At 36.8% G+C, this 25461-nt stretch overlaps 1 protein-coding gene across 3 annotated transcripts in view; it reads left to right on the top strand.

Moving 5' to 3' along the window:
• LOC140500787 (uncharacterized) overlaps positions 1–24101 on the top strand; it is a 65138-nt gene extending 41037 nt beyond the window's left edge. For 2 of the 3 annotated variants that reach the window (XM_072603702.1, XM_072603700.1), the window contains one exon: positions 23141–24101. In XM_072603702.1, coding sequence (XP_072459803.1) covers positions 23141–23300 — 160 coding nt within the window. In that variant the 3' untranslated portion in view covers positions 23301–24101. Of the gene's footprint in view, positions 1–4969; positions 5094–23140 lie in introns of all 3 variants that reach the window. The other variant, XM_072603699.1, reaches the window with a different exon arrangement.
• Positions 24102–25461: the final 1360 nt, after the last annotated feature.

Raw genomic sequence — 25461 nt, 5'->3', positions numbered from 1 at the left:
AGTCCCTGTGCTGCTGCTGATAATATGCAGTGGCTCATCTTTTTTTTATATTTTTCTAGAAACAGGTTCATTCTTCCCGAGGTTCATCCTTGGCCTCACTACCTAGACTACATTTTCCCCCTGGCAACCCACACTCCAGTTCCATAAGCCCATGCACAGGCCATAGGTGTTGTTCTCATTGTTTCCTAGGGATAAGAGAACAGGTTCAGGGATTAGAGGGCATGAGAAACTAATGCCACCCTCTTTCTAATACATATTCCATGTTTTGTAAATCAGTTCCTTGATGCCATCACAATTGTGTCACAGATCTCATCTATTTATGTTTTAATCCAGTGACTTTTCCCATCATTTGTTTTTTAGATCCATGTTTATTTTCTATACGAGCATATACAGGACGATGATGTTAAGAGTCCAAGTGTAGTGGCTCTGCTTTTTTTCACAATGAAACAAGTTTGTTATAAAACTCTTTATACATTTTTTTCCCCATCTTTCATCTGTTTATTGTCTTCTTTCCATCTTTAGCCTTAAAAAAAAATCATTTATAACATTCTTTTAAAAAATTTCTTTGAATTTCAGCTTCTCTCTCTAGCCTTTCCCCCATCCACTACAGAGTATATAATTATCCCCTGGTTCTGCTGACTTCATTTTGTATCATGTAAGTTTTACCAGGTTTTTCTGAAACCATCTGCGCATTATTTTTTATAGTACTGTAGTATGCCATCCCAATCATATACCACAACTTGTTCAGCCATTCCCCAACTAATGGCATCCCTTCAATTTCCAACTTTTTACCATCACAAAAAGAACGGCTGTAAATATTTTTGTACAGATAGGATCTTTTCCTTTTTCTTTGATCTCTTTGTGATACAGATTTAGTAGTGGTATTTGTGCCAGAAATTTCTTTTAACAGTATTTCCTCTGCCACTCTTATCTCTTTAACGCTTCTCAGGATTTTTGTTGGGTTGGATCCCATGAACATTTTTCTATAAGGTTTTGCTTGTAATTGTTTTCACATTGTTGTCTTCTTCTGAGTTTGTGTCTTGATCTTCACTGCTACCATATTAGTTTTTTATGATCAAGTTCTTCTTTTGTTGTTTGCTCATTTTTCCAGCCTGTTTCTTGACTTTAAACTTTATTTTAAATTGGGCTCTGCTCACGGGGTGGGAAGGCACTGTCCCCAGCTTCAGAATTCTTCATGTAGCTATTTTCATGGTTAGTTCTGGGGGTCTGCACGTTTCCCATGCTTCCAAGGTGGTGTGATCTCACCCTGATCTTTGGTTTACTTTGCCACTTCAGAATTCAATTTGAGCCGTGATTTTGAAGTTGTTGGGAGGTGAATGTTAGGAGAGTTCAGCTGACTTGCTTGTCTTGCTATCTTGACTCTGCTCCATCTTTGTCCCTAAATGTCCGTGGAATGACTGGTTAGTTGGGTCTTTGGACAGGTTTCTTTTAGTCTGTCATTGCTCCTCTCTACCTTAAGAGATGATACTGCTGAAAATCTTTTGCCATTCATCCCCATAAGATTTTACAGCTAAGTAGAACTCTTTTCTAAATTGTTGCCATTGGCTGCTATATCTCTCTGCTAGGCAAGTAAGTCAAGTGTTGCTATTTGAAGTGGTGTTTGGACTCTTTGATCCCCTTGCCATGGCAATTTATTTCTTCAGTTTAGATCTCCATGTGACATTATTGTAATTGGGGTTGTGGTGGGTGAGAGATGAGATGATTGAGGAAACAAAGGTTTGAGCTTCCAAGCATATCTATTTATTAAGCAGTGCATGCCAATTGCATAGCAAATCAGGACTAGCTGCCTTCCTCAGCTTTGGCATTGGACTCCAAATGCAGGGGGAGACAGACTCTTATAAATCAAAAACAATTAATCAAATGATACCAGTTAATTAAAAGAAAACATTGGGATGCAGCATTAGGTAATCTTATTTCTAATTAGAGGAAAGATTAGGAACTTTCCAAGTTGGGAGGGGGAGAGCAGACAGGTGCTGAATTCAGAAAAAGAGATGTCCCACTTCTCCCAGGTGGAACATGGAAATAATAACTGGTTGATCGGTATGGGTCTAGTTTTCAGATAATAAATATGGTTTGCATGAGATGTATAATTGTGAGAAAATTCCTTGTATTAGTCTTTGGATATGACCAGGTTTCTGATCAGCATAACCTAGCTTCTTAGTTAAGAGTCTCTAAGCAGCAGGTAGAGTTGGTCTAGTTTCCCAGGTACGTAGGGCTAGGTTCAAATAGTGCAATAAAGTCATCTCACAATTCCCACAGTTGAATAAAGTTTTCTTATAAGGCAGAAATTGGACTACATCCATAACTGAATAAAAGGGAACTGAGTTAGCTCTAGAATTGAGTCAATGTGGTTCACTCAATTCCCACCTCCATGTGCTGCTCCAGTCCCCTCAATTCCCTGAGTCCCTTCTTTTTTTCATATTCCATTTTTTATTCAGTGATCATATTGGTGGACTTAACTGTACACAGACTGGTTATTCAAAAATAATTCCCACATTTGTAATGAGTAGTTTCCTATCAGTATAATCATGCTCATTTTTTTTTTTTGTGGTAATGTTATTATTAGGTGCTCACTTTATCTGGCGCCTTCTTTTTCTTTTCTCAAAGAAAGTATTTATAATATATGGGTGAAGTTTCTGTGTAACATTTGACTGTTTTATTATTTATTTCAGATTCCTATTCTTAAAGTTACTTTTCACCATTCTTACCTATTCTTGCCTTTGTACTGAAGTCACAGTTGTCATAGTATCAATATGTTGATTTAATTTGAAGGATTTTGAGTTCTTTATAGAATTTGTGTATCTCTTGTCCTGAATATCAGATAATGATGCATAAACTTCTATGATTTTCATAGTGACATTTTTGTAAATACTTATTAGGCACTGCAATATACAATAACCAAATATCCCATGGAATGATTTTCTTATTGCCTCTGTTTGCATAATAAATGCTAAACTCTGTTTTTAATTAAGGAGAACCTGTGTGGTTTGAGCACATGGTAATTAATTCTTTGGCCATGGTGACCCATCAAATAAATTTCATCTTAAATTTTATTTAAAATTAATAATATCTTAGTAAATAGTATTTTAGTTCTTTCAATTACATGTAAAGACAATTTTCAACATTCTTTTTTTTGAAAGATTTGAAGATTTTGAGTTCTAAAATTTTCTCTATCCCACTTTTCTCTTCCCCCTCTCCTAAGCAGCAAACAACACATTTCTGTATTAGTCATGTTGTGGCTAATGGAACAAACTAATGGAACAAAAGGAAAACAAAACACAAAAAACAAGTGAATATATTATACTTAGATCTTCATTCAGACTCTATTAGTTCTTTCTCTGGATGTTGATTGCATTTTCTACCATGAGTCTTTTGGAATTGTGTTGAATTGTTGTATTGCTGAGAGAGCTAAGTCTATCAAAGTCAGTCATTGAACAGTGTGGCTGTTGCTATGTACAATGTTCTCCTGGTTCTGCTCATTTCACTCCGAATCAGTTCGTATAAGTCTTTCCAGGTTTTTCTGAAGTCTGCCTGTTCATCATTTCTTATAACACAATAGTATTCCATTACATTCATATATCACAACTTGTTCAGCCATTCCCCAATTGATAGATATCCCCTCAATTTCAAATTCTTTCCCATCACAAAAATAGCTGCTATAAATACTTTTATACATGTAAGTCCTTAATAAATTTCATTTTATGGTTTTAAGAGTTTAGTTTTACAGTGATTCAGTGCAGTTCTTCTTGACTTCACCTTTGCTCTAAATTTCATTCCTTCCTACTTCTAGATAATCTCTTCTCATCTTTCATTTCTCCTTATCTTGAATCTCTCTCTTTCTGCTGTATCTTTAAACACATATAGATCTCCCTTACCTTAAAAAAAATTTAAAAACCTCTTGGTGCTACTGTCCTCTGTAACTGCTGTTCCTCTGTCATTTATTATCAAACATCTTGAATGAGTGGGACTATAGCTACTGCTGCCATTTCTGTCTGATCCTCTAAAGTGAGTTTTGCGTTCCTAGTGCTATTGAAATTGCTGTTTGAACAATCCATTGACCATTTAAAGTTTCATTTTCATGGATCTTTTGGTGTCATTCAGAATTTTAAAACTATCTTTTTCTTCTTGAAACTCTTTTTTCCTTGGCTTTAGTGCTACACTAATTTTCCTTCAACCTGTCTTCCTATCCCTGTCTCCAATTGTGTCTTCCCAGGGATCAGTCGATACCTTTTGTCCCAACTTCAACTCTCATCTTTTTATCAGTGATATTCAGATTTTCATCTCTAGGAATCTTTTCCTCCAGCTTCCAGTTTGGGTATTTTCAGCTTACTTACAGAATATCGCTATTTTGTTAGCTTATCGTGATGTCAGACTCATTTTGTCCAAATCTAACCTTTTCAGAAGCTAAATATGACCCATATTTGGATATGTATAAAAATAAAATTGAAGGAAAATCCTTAATATCACAGAATGATTTTGACTAATAGTCATTTTGAGTATATTGTTGATGTTTTTTATCTTTTGATTTTTGATGATCAGAAGTAACATCAACTTAATTTCCAAGTGATTAAACAAACTATTAATTTCCAAATCATTAAACTATACGAAATTGTTTACTTCTTTGAAAAATGAATAGAAAATGTACATGGAACTGACTTATTCCAAACATCTGAGTTTCTAACAGTATTGATAGCATCTGCCCAAAAGGATAGTATGACTATTTAGGACTACCTCCCTCCCTCTCTCCTTTCTTTCCTTCCTATCTTCCTTCCTTCTCACTTATTCTTACTCAATTATTCTGTAGCAATGGTCAGTAAAAGCTAAACCACTTAAACTTTCTTCCAGTTCTGATTCTCTGAAATTCTAGAATGCAATATATTATTTCCAAGTTAAAGAGCTGATTTTTTGTCTTTTGACTCTCCATTTGTGGCTTTACATATCTCAATAGGTGAAAAACCTTTTAAGTGTGAAATTTGCTCCTATGCCTCAATTGATGCCAGTTCCCTACGCAGACATTTTAGAACCCACACACGGGAAAGGCCCTACAAATGCCAGCTTTGTTCATACAGTAGGTAAGTTTGCAAATTTTTTTTTCTTAAGGAAAAGCAATAAATAAAATAGGAGTTAAGATGTTCTATTGTTCCTGGTAAGAAAAGAAAAAAGGATCAGTCATATAGGTATATTTATATCAGTAGCAGAATTATTAGTTTAGTGTGCTGTGCATGACAGTTTGTATTATGAAAAAAATTCTCTCTGTTTTAAGAGAATGTCCTTTCTGTTGCTTTCACAGCTGTTATCTTCATTCTCATTGCTTCCCCTAAGGGTATGTCCTCTAGAAATACTGAAATGAGTAACTAAAGGATTATGATTCTTCTGTAATAAAGTGAAATGTTTAAAGTTGGCTATACTGTGCTACCTGCTATAGGATGGAGTGATTATGGAAAAGATATTTTTTGAAGAACTTACGTTCCAAAGGGGGCAGAGCAAAGATAGCTGAGTAGGACAGACTGGTAGAAGCTCTCTGCTGTAGCTCATAAAGGACCTGTAAAAAATGACTTTAAACAAATTCTAGAGCAGCAGAAGCCACAAAACGGCAGAGTGAAAGAGATTTCCAGCCCAAGGCAGCCTGGAAAGCCAACAGCAAAAGTCTGTCACACCAGGCACGGAGTGGAGCACAGTGTGACCTTGGCCAGGCGGCAGGCACAGGACAGGAGCAGGCCTCAGGGAGCATGGAATCCCTGGCAGCAGTTATCCCTCAACCCACAAACATCAAAGGCAATTTCAAAGGTTAGCGAGAAAGCGCTTTCACCTGCATGAGAAAGGAACGTGGTCTAGCCCTGGCACCCCTAGGGTGGCAGGAGTTGCTGTGGCACAGCATCCATTTTAGGAGCCCTCATCCTAAAGCCCCTGAGGGAATTGCGCCACTGATCTGGATCTCAGCCCTGAGTTGTAGCCCTGGAGTGAGGAAGAGTAATGGCTGACCTTCTGGAGCTGGTGGAGGCTCTGGAGAGGGGATTCTGCTCACAGATCCTGGGCAGAAAAGAGTGCTTGTGGTTGCTCCTAGACCAGAGCACAGGCCAGGAAAGGAGTAAACTACTCTCCCTTGACTGTGCCACCTCGGAGGAACTGAGAACTTACAGGTCCCCAGAGTATACCCTCCTCTCGACAAAGGACTTAAAAGTCAAGTAACTGGCTGGTAAAATGCCCAAAAAAGGAGAAAAAAAATAAGACCATAGAAGGCTGCTTTCTTGGTGAACAGGTATTTTCTTCCTTCATTTTGGGGTGAGGAAGAACAATGCATTCCATCAGAGAAAGACATAAAAGTCAAATCTTCTGTATCTCAAACATCCAAAATAAATATGCAGTGGTCTCAGGCCATGGAAGAGCTCAAAAAGGATTTTGAAAATCAAGTAAGAGAGGTGGAGGAAAAATTGGGAAGAGAAATGAGAGAGATGCCAAAAAAAAGCAAGTCAACAGCTTGCTAAAGGAGACCCCAAAAAATGCTGAAGAAAATAACACCTTTAAAAATAGGCTAACTCAATTGGCAAAAGAGGTCCAAAAAGCAAATGAAGAGAAGAATGCTTTCAAAAGCAGAAGTAGCCAAATGGAAAAGGAGTTTCAAAAGCTCACTGAAGAAAATAGTTCTTTAAAAATTAGAATGGAACAGATAGAAGCTAATGACTTTATTAGCAACAGAAATTATAAAACAAAACCAAAGGAATGAAAAAATAGTAGACAATGTGAAATATCTCATTGGAAAAACAACTGACCTGGAAAATAGTTCCAGAAGAGACAATTTAAAAATTATGAGACTACCTGAAAGCCATGATCAAAAAAAGAGCCTAGACATCACCTTTCATGAAATTATCAAGGAAAACTGCCCTGATATTTTAGAACCAGAGAGTAAAATAAATATTGAAAAAAATCCACCAATCACCTCCTGAAAGAGATCCAACAATAGAAACTCCTAGGAATATTGTAGCCAAAACCCAGAGTTCCCAGGTCAAGGAGGAAATGTTGCAAGCAGTCAGAAAGAAACAGTTTGAGCATTGTGGAAATACAATCAGGATACCACAAGATCTGGCAGCTTCTATGTTAAAGGATAGAAGGGCATGGAATATGATATTCCTGAAGTCAAAGGAACTAGAACTAAAACCAAAAATCACCTACCCAGCAAAACTGAGTATAATATTTCAAGGGAAAAAATGGTCATTCAATGAAATAGAGGACTTTCAAGCATTCTTGATGAAAAGACCAGAGCTGAATAGAAAATTTGATTTTCAAGCACAAGAATCAAGAGAAGCATGAAAAGGTAAACAGGAAAGAGAAAGCATAAAGGACTTTCTAAAGTTGAACTGTTTATATTCCTACATGGAAAGATATTTGTAACCCTTGAAACTTTTCTCAGTATTTGGGTAGATGGAGGGATTATATATATATATATATATATATATATATATATATATATATATATATATATATATATATATATATACACACACACACACACACACACACATACACACACACTTATACATAGAGAGACGTATATAGACAGAGAGCACAAAGTGAGTTGAATAGGAAGGGTTGATACCTAGAAAAATAAAATTAAGGGATGAGAGAGGGATATATTGGGAGGAGAAAGGGACAAATGGAATGGGGCAAATTATCTCTCATAAACGAGGCAAGAAAAAGCTTTTTCAGTGGAGGGGAAGAGGGGGGAGGTGAGAGGAAAAAAGTGATGCTCTCATTACATTTGACATAAGGAGGGAGTAACATGCACACATTTTGGTATGAAAATCTATTTTACACTACAGGAAAGTAGGGGAGAAGGGGATAACTGGGGTGGGGGGGATGATAGAAGGGAGGACAAATGGGATGAGGGAGTAATTAGAAGTAAATACTTTTGGGGATGGACATGGTCAGAAGAGAGAATAGAAGAAATGGGGGGCAGGATAAGATGGAGGGAAATATAGTTAGTCTTATTCAACATGACTTTTATGGAAGTCTTTTGCAAAACCACACATATATAGCCTACGTTGAATTCCTTGCCTTCCCAGTGGGGATGGGTGGGGAGAGAGGAATGAAGAGAAGCTGGAACTCAAAGTTTTAGGAACAACAGTTGAGTATTGTTCTTGCATACAACTGGGAAATAAGAAATACAGGTAATGGGGTATAGAAATTTATCTTGCCCTACAGGACAAAAGAGAAGATGGAGAAAAGGGAAGGGAGGGGTGTTAGAAGGGAGAGCAGATTGATGGTAGGGGTAATTAGAATGCTTGGTGTTTTGGGGTGGGGGAGGGGAGAGATGGGGAGAAAATTTGGAACTCAGAATTTTGGGGAAATGAATGTTGAAAACAAAATAAATAAAATAAAAGAACTTATGTTTCATGTGTAGGGGAAGATAATTTTTGATGTTTTCTGCATTTGACTATTTCTTGTAATGATGTTTTTAACGATTCTACTTTTAAATTTAAAATTCTTCAAAAATTTAAAAATATTTTCAGTTTCACAGTTCAGATGGTTTTATAGAAATACTATCTATGTACTATACACACACATACACACACACATACATACATAAGTGTGTGTGTATGTGTGAGAGAGAACTTAATAAATTAGGCAGAAAATTCACATATATTAATAAAGTTATATTTAATATAATATCTGAGAGAAGCTAATGTCCAGAAGTCATTAGATATTTTGTGAATCATAATTTCTGTCCTTTTGTGCAAGATTTAAAATCTGTCATGATTATAGGTATCTGAAAATATTTGGAATTTTATCTAATTTGGAAGAGAAAAAATATAACTAGATACAATGGAGTAAAACACACAATTAATAGTCATAATCATGAATGTAAAGTGTATGTACTCACCCATAGATTAGAAGGCAGCATCCAATGGTAAATTTGTAATAAAAATATAAAACATAAGGAGTCACACAGAATAAAAACAAGTGACCAGAGGAGAATTGTTGAGGGAAATTGAGAAAAGCTGGCATACTTATCATGATCTTAGACAAAGCAACAGGAAAAATAGAAATAGTTAAAAGAGATACACAGGGAAACTATAGTAGGCTTAAAGGCATCATAAATAACAATATATATGCAACAAATGTCATAATATATCTAAATTTTTTAAAAATTAATTTGTTCTCAATTTTCTACAATTACTTCTATAACTAGATTTCCTCTTTCTTCCTCTCTTCTCCCTCCCCAAGACAGCATGCAGTTTTATCCGGGTTCTACACATGCATTCTTATTAACCGCATTTTCACATTAATCATGTTGCATAGAAGAATTAAAATGAATGGGAGAAACCATGAGAAAAAACAAAACATAACAAGACAATATTCTGCTTTATTCTTTGTTCCAATTCCATAGTTCTTTCTCTGGATGTAGATGGCATTTTGCCTCAAGAGTCCTTTGGGAATGTTTTAGGTTCTTGCATTGCTGTGAAGGGCTAAGTCTATCAGAAATAGGCCTTGCACTCTGTGACTGTTAACTATGTACAGTGTTCTCCTGGTCCTGCTCATTACACTCAGCATCAGTTGATATAAGTCCTTCTAGGCCTCTCTAAAGTCCTACTGTTCATCATTTCTTATAGCACAATAGTATTCCATATGTGTTCATATGCCACAACTTGTTCAGCCATTCCCCAGTTGATGGGCATCCCCTCAGTTTCCAGTTCTTGGCTATCATAAAGACAGCTGCTATAAATATTTTTGTACATGTGGGATCTTTTCCCATTTTTATGTTCTCTTTGGGATACAGTCCTGATGGGTCAAAGGGTATGCACATTTTTGTGGTCCTTTGGGCATGGTTCCAAATTGCTCTCCAGAATGGTTGTATCAACTCACAGCTCCACCAACAATGAATTAATGTTCCAATTCTCCTGCATCTTCTCCAACATTTATCATCTTGCTGTTTTGTCCTGTTAGCCAGTCTAATAGGTGTGATGTGGTACCTCAGAGTTGTTTTGATTTGCATTTCTCTAATCAATAGTGATTTAGAGCAATTTTTTATATGACTACAGATAGCTTTAATTTCTTCCTCTGAAAATTGCCTCTTTCTATCCTTTGACAATTCTTTTCTTTTTGTTTTTTAGATTTTAAATTTAAACTTATTTAAGTTTTCAACATTCATTTCCACAAAATTTTGAGTTCCAAATTTTCTCCCCATCCCTCCCCTCCCCCACCCCAAAACACCAAGCATTCTAATTACCCCTACCACCAATCTGCCCTCCCTTGTAACATCCCTTCCTTCCCTTATCCCAATCTTCTCTTTTGTCCTGTAGGGCAAGATAAATTTCTATACCCCATTACCTGTATTTCTTATTTCCCAGTTGTAAGCAAGAATTTTACTCAACAGTTGTTCCTAAAACTTTTGAGTTCCAACTTCTCTTCTTTCCTCCCTCCCCACCTATCCCCATTGGGAAGGCAAGGAATTCAAAATAAGCTGTATATGTGTGGTTTTGCAAAAGTCTTCCATAAAAGTCATGTTGAATAAGACTAACTATATTTCCCTCCATCCTATCCTGCCCCCCATTTCTTCTGTTCTCTTTTGATCTTGTCCCTCCCCAAGAGTGTTGACTTCTGATTGCTCCCTTCTCCCATTACCCTCCCTTCCATCATCTCCCCCACCCTGCTTATCCTCTTCTCCCATACTTTTCCGTATTGTAAGATATGTTTTCATAACAAAATGAGTGCATTTTATTCCTTCCTTGAGTCAAATGTCTTGTGAGTAAGCTTCACGTTTTCCCTGTCACCTCCCCGCCTTTTCCCTCCATTGAAAAGTCTTTTTCTTGCCTCTTTCATGAGAGCTAATTTGTCCCCTTCCATTTCTCCCTTTCTCCTCCCAATATATTCCTCTGTCACCCCTTAATTTTATATTTTTTAGATATGATCCCTTCTTTTTCAACTCACCCTGTGCTGTCTCCCTCTCTCTCTCTCTGTCTGTGTGTGTATGTGTGTGTGTGTGTAATCCCACCAACTACCCAGATACTGGAAAAAAGTTTCAAGAGTTATAAATATTGTCTTTCCATGTAGGAATGTAAACAGTTAAACTTTAGTAAGTCCTTTTTGATTTCTCTTTCCTGTTTATCTTTTCATACTTCTCTTTATTCTTGTGTTTAAAAGTCAAATTTTCTTTTCAGCTCTGGTCTTTTCATCCTTTACTTCATTGAAAGACCATTTTTTTCCCCTGAAGTATTATACTCAGTTTTGCTGAGTAGGTGATTCTTGGTTTTAATCCTACTTCCTTTGACATCTGGAATATCATATTCCAAGCCCTTAATGTAGAAGCTGCTAGATCTTGTGTTATCCTGATTGTATTTCCACACTACTCAAATTGTGTCTTTCTAGCTGCTTGCAATATTTTCTCCTTGACCTAGTAACTCTGGAATTTGGCTACAATGTTCCTAGGAGTTTCTCTTTTTTGGATCTATTTCAGGAGGTGATTGATGGATTCTTTCAATATTTATTTTGCCCCCTCGTTCTGGAATGTCAGGGTAATTTTCCTTTTGTTATTTCATGGAAGATGATGTCTAGGCTCTTTTTTTGATCATAGCTTTCAGGTAGTCCCATAATTTTTAAATTGTCTCTCCTGGGTCTATTTTCCAGGTCAGTTGTTTTTCCAATGAGATATTTCACATTATTTTCCATTTTTTCATTCTTTTGGTTTTGTTTTGTGATTTCTTGGTTTCTCATAAAGTCATGAGCCTCCATCTGTTCCATTCTAATTTTTTTTAATGTTTTTTTATTTTTTAATGTTTAACAATCACTGCAATTGAGATTTTATCCCCCCCCACCTACCCCCCACTATCCCCCTCCCTCCCCACGACTGCATACAATTCTGTATAGATTCTACATATACTTTCCTATTGAGTATATTTTCACTATAGTCATGCTATGTAGTCAGACTAAAATGAATGAAAGAAATCGTATAACAAATCAGAACATGATACACAAACACATACACATACACAAACATGATCTGCTACATTATGTGAGTGACTTCCATATTTCTCTCTCTGAGTGTGGAAGGCATTTTGCCTTGAGATCCACCATTGGGATTTTTTTTTTTTTGTAAGAAGTTCTTGTGTTATTACAAAAATCTAAGTCTACCAGAAAAAACTCTCACACACTGTGGTTGTTGCTGTGCATAAAGTTCTCCTGGTTCTGCTCCTTTCACTCAGCATCAGGTCATATAAGTCCTTCCAGGCCTCTCTGAAGTCTTCTTGTTCATCATTTCTTATGGCACAATAGTACTCCATTACATTCATATACCATAATTTATTCAGCCATTCCCCAATTGATGGACATCCCCTTGACTTCCACTTTTTGGCAACTACATAGAGTGCTGCTATAAATATTTTTGTACATGTGGGACCCTTTCCCATTTTTATGATCTCTTGGGGATATAGTCCTAGTAGCGATATTGCTGGGTCAAAGGGTATGCACATTTTTGTAGCCCTTTGGGCATAGTTCCAAATTGCTCTCCAGAATGGTTGGATGCGCTCGCAGCTCCACCAACAATGAATTAGTGTTCCAACTCTCCCACATCCTCTCCAGCATTTATCATTTTCTTGTTCTGTCATGTTTGCCAATCTTATAGATGTGATGTGGTACCTCAGAGTTGTTTTGATTTGCATCTCTCTAACCAATAGTGATTTAGAGCATTTTTTCATATGATTATAGATAGCTTTAATTTCTTCCTCTGAAAATTGCCTGTTCATATCCTTTGACCATTTATCAATTGGGGAATGACTTGTATGATTATACATTTGGGTCAGTTCTCTATATATTCTAGAAATGAGGCCTTTATCCCCAAGCTTAGCTGTAAAAATTCTTTCCCAATTTACTACATCCCTCCGGATTTTGGTTGCATTGGGTTTGGTTGTGCAAAAACTTCTCAGTGTAATGTAATCAAAGTTATCCATTTTGCATTTCATAATGCTTTCTATCTCTCCTTTAGTAAAGAATTCTTCCCTTCTCCATAGATCTGATAAATACACTATTCCTTGCTTCTCCAGTTTTATTCATGGTATCAATCTTTATACCTAAATCATGTACCCCTTTGGACTTTATTCTTGTGTACGGTGTCAGGTAAGGGTCTATGCCTAATTTCCGCCACACTGTTATCCAGTTTTCCCAGCAATTTTTGTCAGACAATGAGTTCTTATCCCAGAAGCTGGGGTCCTTGGGTTTATCAAACAGAAGGTTGCTATATTCCTTGCCTACTGCATCTTGAGTGCCAAGTCTATTCCACTTGTCTACCTCTCTGTTTCTTAGCCAATACCAAGTGGTTTTGATAATTGCTGCTTTATAGTACAGTTTGAGGTCTGGTAGCTCTAGGCCACCTTCCCAAGCATTTCTTTTCATTAGTCCCTTTGATATTCTGGACCTTTTGTTTTTCCAAATGAATTTTGATATTATTTTATCCAGCTCTAGAAAGTAATTGTCTGATAGTTTAATTGGTGTGGCACTAAATAAATATATTAATTTAGGTAGAATTGTCATTTTTATTATATTAGCACAGCCTACCCATGAGCAACTAATGTTTTTCCACTTACTTAAATCTGACTTTATTTGTGCAAAAAGTGTCTTGTAATTGTGTTCATATAATCCCTGGGTTTGTTTTGGCAGGTAGACTCCTAAGTATTTTATACTGTCTACCCTAGCTTTAAATGGGATTTCTCTTTCTATCTCTTGCTGTTGGACTTTGTTGCTAATATATAGGAACGCAGAAGATTTGTGTGGGTTTATTTTGTAACCTGCAACTTTGCCAAAGTTGTTTATTAATTCAAGTAATTTTTTACTTGAATCTCTGGGATTCTCTAGGTAAATCATCATATCATCTGCAAAGAGTGATAACTTAGTTTCTTCTTTGGCTATTCTTATTCCTTGAATATCTTTATCTTGTCTAATTGCTACAGCTAACATTACTAGTACCATATTGAATAATAGTGGTGATAATGGACAACCTTGTTTCACCCCTGATCTTATTGGGAATGCATCTAGCTTATCCCCATTGCATATAATGCTTGCTGAAGGTTTTAGATAGATACTGCTTATTATTTTGTGGAAAGTTCCCTTTATTCCTACGTTCTCCAGTGTTTTTAGTAGGAATGGGTGTTGTATTTTGTCAAAAGCTTTTTCTGCATCTATTGAGATAATCATGTGGTTTTTGTTAGCTTTGTTGTTGATGTGATCGATAATGCTAATAGTTTTCCTAATATTGAACCAGCCCTATAGTCCTGGTATGAATCCTACCTGATCATAATGTATAAATCTCATGATAAGATGCTGTATTCGTTTTGCTAGAATCTTATTTAAAATTTTTGCATCTATATTCATTAGGGAAATTGGTCTATAATTTTCTTTCTCTGTTTTGTCTCTTCCTGGTTTGGGTATCAAAACCATATTTGTATCATAGAAAGAATTTGGGAGGACTCCTTCTTCCCCAATTTTCAAAAATAGTGTATGTAATATTGGAATTAACTGTTCTTTAAATGTTTGATAGAATTCACTTGTGAATCCATCTGGCCCTGGAGATTTTTTCCTAGGGAGTTCATTGATGGCTTGTTCAATTTCTTTTTCTGAAATGGGGTTGTTTAAGTATTCAACTTCCTCTTCTGTTAATCTGGGCAATTTGTATTTTTTAAAATATTCATCCATCTCGTTTAGATTATCGAATTTGTTGGGCATAAAGTTGGGCAAAGTAGTTTCTAATTATTGTTTTAATTTCCTCCTCATTGGAGGTGAGTTCACCCTTTTCATTTTTAATATTAGTAATTTGATTTTCTTCTTTCTTTTTTTTAATCAGATTGACCAAAGGTTTATCAATTTTTATTAGTTTTTTCATAAAACCAACTATTGGTTTTATTTATTAATTCAATAGTTTTCTTAATTTCAATTTTATTAATCTCTCCTTTGGTTTTCAGTATTTCTAATTTGGTATTTACTTGGGGATTTTCAATTTGTTCTTTTTCTAGCTTTTTCAACTGCAAGCCTAAGTCATTGATCTCCTCTTTCTCTATTTTATTTATGTAAGCATTCAAAGATATAAAACTTCCCCTAATAACTGCTTTTGCAGTATCCCATAAGTTTTGGTATGTTGTCTCACTATTGTCACTCTCTTGAATGAAATTGTTGATTGTTTCTATGATTTCTTCTTTAACTCAACCCTTCTTTAGAATTAGATTATTTAGTTTCCAATTGATTTTTGGTTTCTCTTTCCATGGCCTTTTATTACATGTAATTTTTAATGCATTATGATCTGAAAAGGATGCATTGATTATCTCTACCTTTCTGCACTGGATTGTGAGATTTTTATGTCCTAGTACATGGTCAATTTTTGTAAATGTTCCATGTACCGCTGAGAAAAAGGTATATTCCTTTCTATTCCCATTTAATTTTCTCCAAAGATCTATCATATCTACCTTATCCAGAGTTTTATTTACCTCCTTAACCTCTTTCTTGTTTATTTTGAGGTTGGATTTATCGAGTTCAGAGAGGGGGAGGTTGAGGTCCCCCACTAGTATAGTTTTGCTATCAATTTCTTCCTTCAACTCCCCCAACCTCTCCTCTAAGAATCTGGATGCTATACCACTTGGAGCATACATGTTTAGTAATGATATTGCTTCATTGTCTATGGTGCCTTTTAGCAGGATATAGTTTCCATCCTTATCCCTTTTGATTAGATCTATTTCTGCTTTTGCTTTGTCTGACATTAGGATTGCTACTCCTGCCTTTCTTACATGAGCTGAAGCACAATATATTCTGCTCCATCCTTTGACCTTTATCCTATGTGTATCCCCCCGTTTCAAATGTGTTTCTTGTAAGCAGCATATTGTTGGATTATGGCTTTTAATCCATTCTGCTATCCGTCTCCGTTTTATGGGAGAGTTCATTCCATTCACATTCACAGTTATGATTACACTCTGTGTATTTCCCTCCAACCTCTTTCCCACCATTTGTGCTTTTAGCTCTCCTGTCTCCCTTCCCCTCCTCAATAGTATTCACTTTTCTCCCCCTCCTCCTGCAGCCTTCCCCTCCTTCTTTTAGCCCCCCTCCCTTTTACTCCCCTTTACTCTTATTGCTTCTTTCCTCCCTTTTAGCCACCCTTCCCTTTCTTCCCCCTTCCCCTCCTACTACCTATAGAGCTAGTTAGGATTATCTACTTAAGATTATTGTTCCCTCCTTTGAACAAATCAGATGAGAGTACCTCTCAAACAATGCTCATCTCCCTCCCCTCCTTCCCTCTCCTATAGTTTTGTACTTCTTCCTGTGATATAATTTGCCATTTTCTGCTTCCCCTTTTCACACCTCCTATTACAATCCCTTCTCATACTTAAATCATATTTTTGACATGACATCATTTACTTTATGCCCATTCCCTCTACATATATCCCTTTTATCATAATAGCTGCACAGTTCTCAAGATTAACAGGTATCATCTTCCCTTATAGGGAGGTAAACAGTTTGCCCTAATTGAGTAGCAAGTTTTTGTTTTTGTTTTTTCCCCTCTGTTTACCTTTTTATGATTCTCTGGAGACCTGCATTTGAAGATCAAATTGTCTATTGAGTTCTGGTGTTTTGGTCAGGAAGCTCTGGAAATCCCTTATTTCGTTGAATGACTTTCTCCTTGCCTGAAATGTTATGCTGAACTTTGCTGGGTAGTTGATCCTTGGTTGAAGTCCCAACTCCTTTGCCTTACGGAATATTGGGTTCCAATTCTTTCGATCTTTTAATGTAGAAGCTGCAAGGTCCTGTGTGATCCTGACTGTGTGTCCTTGATATTTGAATTGTTTCTTTCTGGCTGCTTTGTAGTATTTTCTCCTTCACTTGATAGCTCTGGAATTTGGCAACTATATTTCTTGGGGTTTTGAGTTTGGGATCCCTTTCGGGAGGGGAACGGTGGATTCTTTCGATGACTATTTTGCCCTCTGAGTCTAGTACTTCTGGGCAGTTTTCCTTGATGATTTCCTGGAAGATATTGTCCAGACTCTTTTCTTCATCATGGGTTTCTGGCAGGCCAATAATTCTTAAATTTTCTCTCCTGGATCTATTTTCCAGGTCAGTTGTTTTTCCAATTAAATATTTTACATTTTCTTCTATCTTTTCATTCTTTAGATTTTGTTTGACTGATTCTTGTTGCCTCATTGAGTCATTAGTTTCTACTTGCCCAATTCTAATCTTCATCGTATTGTTTTCTTCAGTTAGCTTTTGCATCTCCTTTTCCATCTGACCAATTTTTCCCTTTAAGGAGCTATTTTCTCCATTTAATTTTTGTACTTCTTTTTCCATTCGACCAATTTTCCCAGTTAGGTTTTGGGTTTCCTTTTCCATCTGATCAATTTTCCCAATTAGGTTTTGGGTTTCCTTTTCCGTTTGATTAACTCTTCCTTTTAGGGAATTATTCTCTCCAGTTAATTTTTGAACTTCCTTTTCCATTTGTTCAATTTTCCTTTTCAGAGTGATGTTCTCATCAGTGAATTCTTTTTTTATAATTTTAAAATCATTGGCCAGTTTTTCTTTTATATCCTTCTTCAGATGTTCCAGGTAATCTAGTTGTGCTTGCGAGAAATTCATAGTCCCATCTGAGGTTTCAGATGGAAGTACAGTCTCAGCTCTGACCTCTTTGGTGTTTGTGTTTTGGTCCTTATCCCCATAGAAAGATTCTGTGGTTTTTTCACTTTTCGTCTGCTTTTTCCGATTCATGATGTTGGCTGAGTGTTGTAGCTTCTGGTTCTTTCAGTCAGAAGGTACAGATCTTTAAGTTGAGCTGATGTGTGTCTAGGCTAAAAGCAGGCTTTTTTTTTTTTGTTTGTTTCCCAGATCAACCCTGGGGTTAGCTTGTTAGGTGTGTGGGAGGGGTGGTCTGGTCTCAGGAGATCTCCTCAGCTGACCTGAGGCAAAAGCAAGGTCAGGGGATGGTGATCCCAGCTTCCCTATTGTCTTCCCTTTTCCCCTGGAGGGCTGGGGCACGCCTAGAAGCTAATGCGTGTTCCCGCCCCTCCTGGGGCTTGTCTCCTGGCTCTGAGGCTTGCCTGGGTCTCAGTGCGAATTTTCTCTGCCCTGGGTCGTCTGTCCTTCCAGATCGCGTCCGCCACAGTAGGAAGAATCCTCCTTTGCTATTTTTCTAGCCTCTGGTGTTATGAGACTATTTGCCCCCTTCTGCTGTTCCCGCTGATCCAGGATTTATCTGGGGAAGAATTTTATGGTTCTTTCACGGTCATCAGGGGGGAGGAGAGAGCATTTACTGATCACTCCGCCATCCTAGCTCCCGGAAGTTCCAGTAGGTGACTTACCGAAGTTTAGTCTTCAGGCTGAAGGTTTCAAGGGCTGCTGCGCTGATATCTGGCGCTCAGCGGCTCTCACCGGCTCGGTTTGGCTTGTCTCCTGCTCCGCTGGTTTCGCCCGCCACTCTCGGGCTTCTCAGGTCCCTTCCGCCCTGCTGCGCTGACCGCACTGCGCTGTGCGCTGGGGGCTTACCCCCACGGAACAGATCCTTCCCGTGGACCTTCCAGTCCAACCTGGGCTCCGAATCTGTCAAAGTCTGTCACCCACTGGATTCTACACCTCCAAAGTCTGGTCAGATTCTCCTTTCAGAGATATCCAGAGGAGTTTGTCCAGGAGCTTAGGTGAGTCGTTGCTTTCACTCCGCCATCTTGGCTCCGCCCCCCCTCCATTCTAATTTTTAAAGAACTATATTCTTCAGTGAGCTTTTGAACCTCCTTTTCCATTTGGCTACTTCTGCTTTTGAAAGCATTCTTCTCTTCATTTGCTTTTTGGACCTCTTTTGCCAGTTGAGTTAGCTTATTTTTAAAGGTGTTATTTTCTTCAGCATTTTTTTGGGTCTCCTTTAGCAAATTGTTGGCTTGCTTTTCATGATCTTCTTGCATCTCTCTCATTTCTCTTCCCAATTTTTTCTCCACTTCTCTTGCTTGATTTTCAAAATTCTTTTTGAGCTCTTCCATGGCCTAAGTCCATTGAATATTTATTTTGGATGTTTGGGATACAGAAGATTTGACTTTTATGTCTTTCCCTGATGCTAAGCATTGTTCTTCCTGTTCACCTGTTCACCAAGAAAGTAACCTATAGTCTTATTTTTTTTCCCTTTTTTGAGCATTTTCCCAACCAGTTACTTGACTTTTGGGTCCTTTGTCAAGAGCAGGGTATACTCTGAGGATCTGTAAATCTCAGTTTCTCCAAAGTGGCACAATCAAGTATGTACACTGGTCTCGGAGGAACCAGAAACTTTTTTGCCCAGAATCTGTAAGTAGTAGTTTCTTCTTCACAACCACCTGGCCTCCAGTTCCACCAAGCCAGCATGGGGGGCTGAGATTCAGATAAGGTGCTCAATTCCCCCAAGATCTTTGGGGGGGGGCAGGACCGCCATGCCAGGCTGACGTATGGATCAGCTGCTCAGTTCCCCCAGGGTCTTTATGATTCAATAATGGATGCGGGCTGCTGCCACCGCCACCTGAGGCCAGAGCTATCGGAAGACCCTGCTTCCTTCTTGGCCAGCTTAAAAAACCTTCTCACTGACCTTTGGCCCTGTGGGTTGAGGGATCTGCCAACCACTGCTACTGCTGCTGGGGATTCTCCCCCGCCTCACCCTCCCCTCCAATACCTGCTTGGGTCCTCCTCCAGGCACTGTGCCTTGTCTTGTGCAGCAGACCTTTCTCGTCGGCCTTTCAGGTCACCCTGGGCTGGAAATCTCCACTCCGTTGTTCTGTGACTTCTGCTGCTCTAGAATTTGTTGAGTCTTTCTTTACAGGTATTTTATGGGCTGTGGGGGAAGAGCTAGTGTATGTGCATCTTTCTACTCCTCCATCTTGGCTCCACCCTCCCCCCCTTGACCATTTTTCAGTTGGGGAATGACTTGTATTCTTGTAAATTTGACTCAGTTCTCTATACATCTTAGAATGAGGCCTTTATCACAGACACTAGTTGCAAAAGTTCTCTCCCAGTTACTTTTCAATTTAATGTAATCAGAATTATCCATTTTGTACTTCATAATGTTCTCTGTCTCTTGTTGGGTCATAAATTTCTCCGTTCTCCATAAATCTGATAAGTACACTATTGTTTGCTCCCCTGATTTGTTTATAGTATTTTCAGGCTTTATACCTAGATCATGTATCATATCTAAATACTTTAAAGAAAAATTAATTAAATTGTGAGGAGAAACAGGCAGTGAAAAACCAAATAAGGTCCTGAATAGAATCTTAGAAAAGCTGGATAGAGCATGGTTGATTGCAGAATGAGAACCAAAAGGAATATTAATGTTCCTCATTTGAATGTGTTACCTTTATAAAAATAGGTCATGTAATGCTTGTGCCATTAAAAAACCCTCACACTCACAGAAAAACATATTAAATACATCAGTTGCTGAACAAAATGTAATAAAAATATAATCAATAAAGGGCAGTTGAAGAAGTCAAATTAAATGGAGACTAATCCTAACAATTTGATGACTCAAAGAACAAATTATAAAAAACAGTACATAATTTCCTCAGAGAACAATAGTGCAACAACAGAGCAAAACATTTGGATGCAACCTAAGTGTTACTAAGGGAAAAATTTATCTTTAAGCACTTTCATCGGTAAATGAGTGATGTAGTGTGCAATTGAAAAAAAGTAGAAAAGCAGCATATCAAAAAAACCCAATTTGAACATACACAAAAGTTCTAAAATTCAAAGAGAAAAAATTGAAAATAAAAACCCCTTTGAATTGTTATGCAAAATAATGTAATGGTTTTTCCCCAAAATCTAATAAACTCCTGGGTAGTACAAAACTGTTTTGCCCAGTTATATAACAATGAAACTGATTAATACAAAAGAGGAGTATTCACAAAAATATTAAATGTCTAAATTAACAGAACATATATAAAACCACTTAATCCCAGAAAAAGAAATCAAATAATCCATAAATGAACTCCCAAAGATAAAATCACTTGACCAGATTATAAATCATTCAAGGGATAATTTCAGTATTTCATAATTATTCGCAAAAATAGGGAAAGAAGGTATCCTACTATAATCCTTCTATGAAACAAATGTGGTCCTCATACCCACTCCAGGAACAAGTAAAGCAGAGAAAAACAAAACTATAGATTAATACTCCAAAAGAATATAGGGCACAAAATAATAGCGAAGAGGCTTCAATAAATCTGTTTACAAGATTATGCAGACTCTCCAGGTTGGATTTACTACAGAAATGCAGACTTGTTTCAGTATTAGGAAAACTACAAATATACTTTTTTATAATTCCATAAATTTTAATCATTTATTTAGAAGTAATTACAGTTAAACCAGTTAGATACATTACAAAGCAAATGTTCTATTTGCCACATATAAATAGTTCAAAGTTGTGAGAACTAAATAAAGATGAAAAGAAAAAAGAAATCTGTCGAATTATAATATGTTAACAATTGCCTTGCACATCCTCCTATATTTCATGATGAATAAATGTCTTAAAGTTAATGTGGGAAGTCTTTGTATTCTGTCATCAAATGAGCAAATTTATAATCAGCCTGATGTTTCATATTATGCATAACCCCAAGGAAAGCCTGTTCATGATGCCCATTAGTGACAGCATGTGAACCTGTCAAAGCTAGGCTTTTTTGTGTTCGCACTTTAGATTTTGTAAGCACTGCCCTATCACACTGGATCTCCTGGTAAACCTGAGTAGTTCTTAAAAATATTGGCTTTAACAAGAAGACAAGAAGAAGTTGAGGGAATAAATATGCAAAGAAGAAGAAATTGGCTGTTTTCAAGTGATACAAATATTGACAAACTTACCATATTCAGTGCACTGTGCTAAGTGCTAGGAAAACAAAGACAACATAGGCTCTTCTCTCAGAAAGCAGGTTCCCATTATTCAGGGGGCAAAGAACATTAAATGTTAGTTTTATGAGTGGTAGTTTAATGAGTTATCATTAATTGAATTTTAGAGGACTATGGCCCTTGATATCATCAGGTCCAGTTCCTGATTTTTATATATGTTGAAACACCAAGAATGGTTATGGTTTACTAATAGTTGTCACATAGGTATTATTTTTGATATACTAAAGTACTTATGTGGCCCATGGTCTTTTGTTTGATAACGTATTATATTTCTCAGGGTATTTTTAAGCCATCAGAAGTGGTTTCAAATTTTTTAAAATTAAATTGTTAATGGAAGTCAACATTTAAATTTCTTAAATTATTGGTAGCATACTTTTTTTCCCTAAGCAACCAGAAATCTTGTCTGATATGTGGTAACTGCAACAGTTTGTGCTTGTACAAAAAATACAGACTCCTTGGTCATGATTGTAACAAAAATGGCCTTATTTTCAGAAGAATTCAATGACCCTTTAATGCTAGGCTTTCAAAAGTTAGAATCAGAGAGAACTGACTCATGAGTCTTTCAACTCTGTTGGGTAAAGAACCTGGAGAGCAGAGAAGACCAGCAAAATCACAAATTAGCTTTCTAAGTATACTTAAGTTTTGAAATTAAGTATTATATGTCCTTTCTAGGATAAAATATTTAGCATGTGGGTATCCTAAATAACCTTGGTTCTTTGAAGGGAAATGCAAGACTTTTAAAGTTTGAAAGTATTTATGAAATCCAAAATTTAATATGGTATTTGACCTTCATGTGATTTATAGCCTGTTAGCTAAACTCTTAACATATTTGTTTGAAAGGTATAAAAAAGATGAAAATTTACTAATTTGCCATTGGGGCAGAGTTTGTTTATTAGCAGGGATATGTGCGTTAACTTGGAGGGTAGTGGTCTTATTTCTTCAAACCCAGAAATGACACAGTAATTGAACATTTACCATATTGCTGAATTTCAGTGTCCTCTGTGGGACATAGAATTAGACAGAGCTCTGCTCTACAGAATCAAGCTCAATTATAATATGCCATTTTAGCTTGTGTGACTGAAACAGTCACTGGCTTTGCAGGGAGTTTCTCAGTCATAAAGTATACCTACAACATCCTGGCTCAGATAACAAAGTTTACTTTTTCTAAAGATTTTCAAAAGCTGCTAGTTTCAGAAAACATACATATGCTTCCATTTTAAGAAAATTTCCTAAGAAAGACCTATCCATTTTCTTTTCATTGCAGCATTCAGAAGAAAAGCCTGGATCTCCACGTACGGCGACACCACACAGGCGAGACCTTTGGCTGTAACTTTTGTGGCTACTCCTCTCCTGATAAGCAGCTGCTTCGGAAACATGTTAAAAAATACCACCTCAGTTTGGAAGCTCCTTTGGCTGACACTTAACCAGCCATATGTGTGTATGTGTGTGTGTGTGTGTGTATGTGTACACTCTCAAATCATTACTGATTTCTTCACCGTGACCAGAGGGCATACCTGTGACAAGATACTGCAGAGATAAGGATTTGTGGTTATTTATACAGCTTGGTACTGGTGAACCTTACAGAATGCTTAGTATAAGAGTACAGTGTAGTAGAAAAACACTGCTATTGGAATCTGAAGAGACCTAACTTTGAGTTTAGGCTCTGACATCTAATAGCTCTGGGACCTTGAACAAGTTACAATCTCTCTGAGCCTCAGTTTCCTTTTCTGTAAAATGGAGCTAATACTTGCACTATATATCTCACAGAGTTATTGTGAGGAAATTGCTTTTTAAACCTTAGATTGATGTACAAATGTGAATTATCTCTACATCATATATAATTCTCTGCTATTAGCTTCTTAGTGTGCTCTGCATTCTAAAATATGTGATAGAACAGGATTAAGTAGCTTTCCCCACCCCCTTTACTACCTCCTACTGTTTTCTGGGGTAGTTTGAAAGGAAAATGGGAACTAATCAGAATACAATTTGGTAGTATCAAACCCTAGGTCTGTAATTTAAAGTAATAAATGGTCAGAGTACATTTACTATTAGCATGATATTCTTCCCCATCCTATCAGAATAAAAAAGATACTTAAGAACCACTGACTAGTTATGTTCTAACTATTTATTACATGCAGATTATTCACTATTGCTCAAATAATGAAATAGTAAGTGCAAAAAACACGCTAAAGGAAACATCCAATAAATCTGCTTTTACAAACTCATTGATCTCATTCCATTATTTATTTTGGGTATATTTGAAATTCAGATATTTATTATTTAACTCTTAGGAAAACCATCTATCAAGATTAAAATCAACAATGTGGCAAGAAGACTGTGTTTCTATAGCGGTCGTAATTCACAGAAGGACAATTTTAGAGTTGTATAAGACTTCAGCAGTTGTCTATTCCAAATCATACATGAAACCAAACCCCAAGAAGTAGTCATCCAGCCTCTCCTTGAAGACTTCCAAAGAGAGGTACCTTACCTCCTAAGGCTTCCCATCCCACTTTTGGCCAGCCCTAATTGTTTTTTTTCTCTTTTTTATAAATTAATTTGTTTTCAGTTTTCTACAGTCACTTCCATATGTCTTAGATTTTTCCTCCATTCCCCCTCTTTCCCTCCCTAAGATGCTGTGCAATCTTATATAGGTTCTACACATACATTCTTATTAAATACATTATCACCTTAGTCATGTTGCATAGAAGAATTAAAATGAATGGAAGAAGCCATCAAAACATAACACGAGAGAAAATAAGTGATCTGCTTCATTCTGCTATCCAGTTCCATAATTCTTTCTCTGAACGTGGAAGACATTTTGCCTCAGAAGTTTATTGGGAATTTTTTTAGGTCCTTGCATTGCTGTGAAGGGTGAAGTCTACCAGAAAAATTCCTCACATGCTATGGTTGTTGCTGTGTACAAAGTTCTCTTGGTTCTGCTTCTTTCACTCAGCATTAGTTCATATAGATTCTTCCAGGCCTCTCTGAAGTCTTCCTGTTCATCATTTCTTATAGCACAACAGTATTCCATTACATTCATATACCACAACTTTTTCAGCCGTTCCCCAATTGATGGGCATCCCCTCAATTTCCAGTTCTTGGCCACCACAAAGAGAACTGCTATAAATATTTTTGTACATGTAACTCTAATTGTTGTTGAATTTTTCCTGATGTCAAGTCTCAATTTACCTCTTTTCACCTTCTACCTACAGCTCCAATTTTTCCTTATGGAATGAATAGAACCTGTTAAATCACTTCCATCACAATATCCCATTTCAGCTACTTGACTATAATTTTGATGCTCTCCCTTCCTCCCCTTATAAGTCTTTTTTTGATGTTTTTTAAAACATAATTTATTTCTTTTTAGTTTTCAGCATTCACTTCCATAAGATTTTGAGTTTTAAATTTTCTCTCACTCCCTTTTCTCTCCCCTTTCCAAGATGGTGTGCAATCTGACATTGGCTTCACTTATACATTCATATTAAATATATTTTCACATTAGTCATGATGTAAAGAAGAATTAGAACTAATGAGAGGAACCACAAGAAAAAAGAAAGAAAACAACAAAAGAAAGGAGAGCAAATA

The sequence above is a fragment of the Notamacropus eugenii genome, chromosome 4 (assembly GCF_028372415.1).
Source record: "Notamacropus eugenii isolate mMacEug1 chromosome 4, mMacEug1.pri_v2, whole genome shotgun sequence".
Taxonomy (NCBI): domain Eukaryota; kingdom Metazoa; phylum Chordata; class Mammalia; order Diprotodontia; family Macropodidae; genus Notamacropus; species Notamacropus eugenii.
This window is presented reverse-complemented; position numbering and strand designations above follow the sequence as displayed.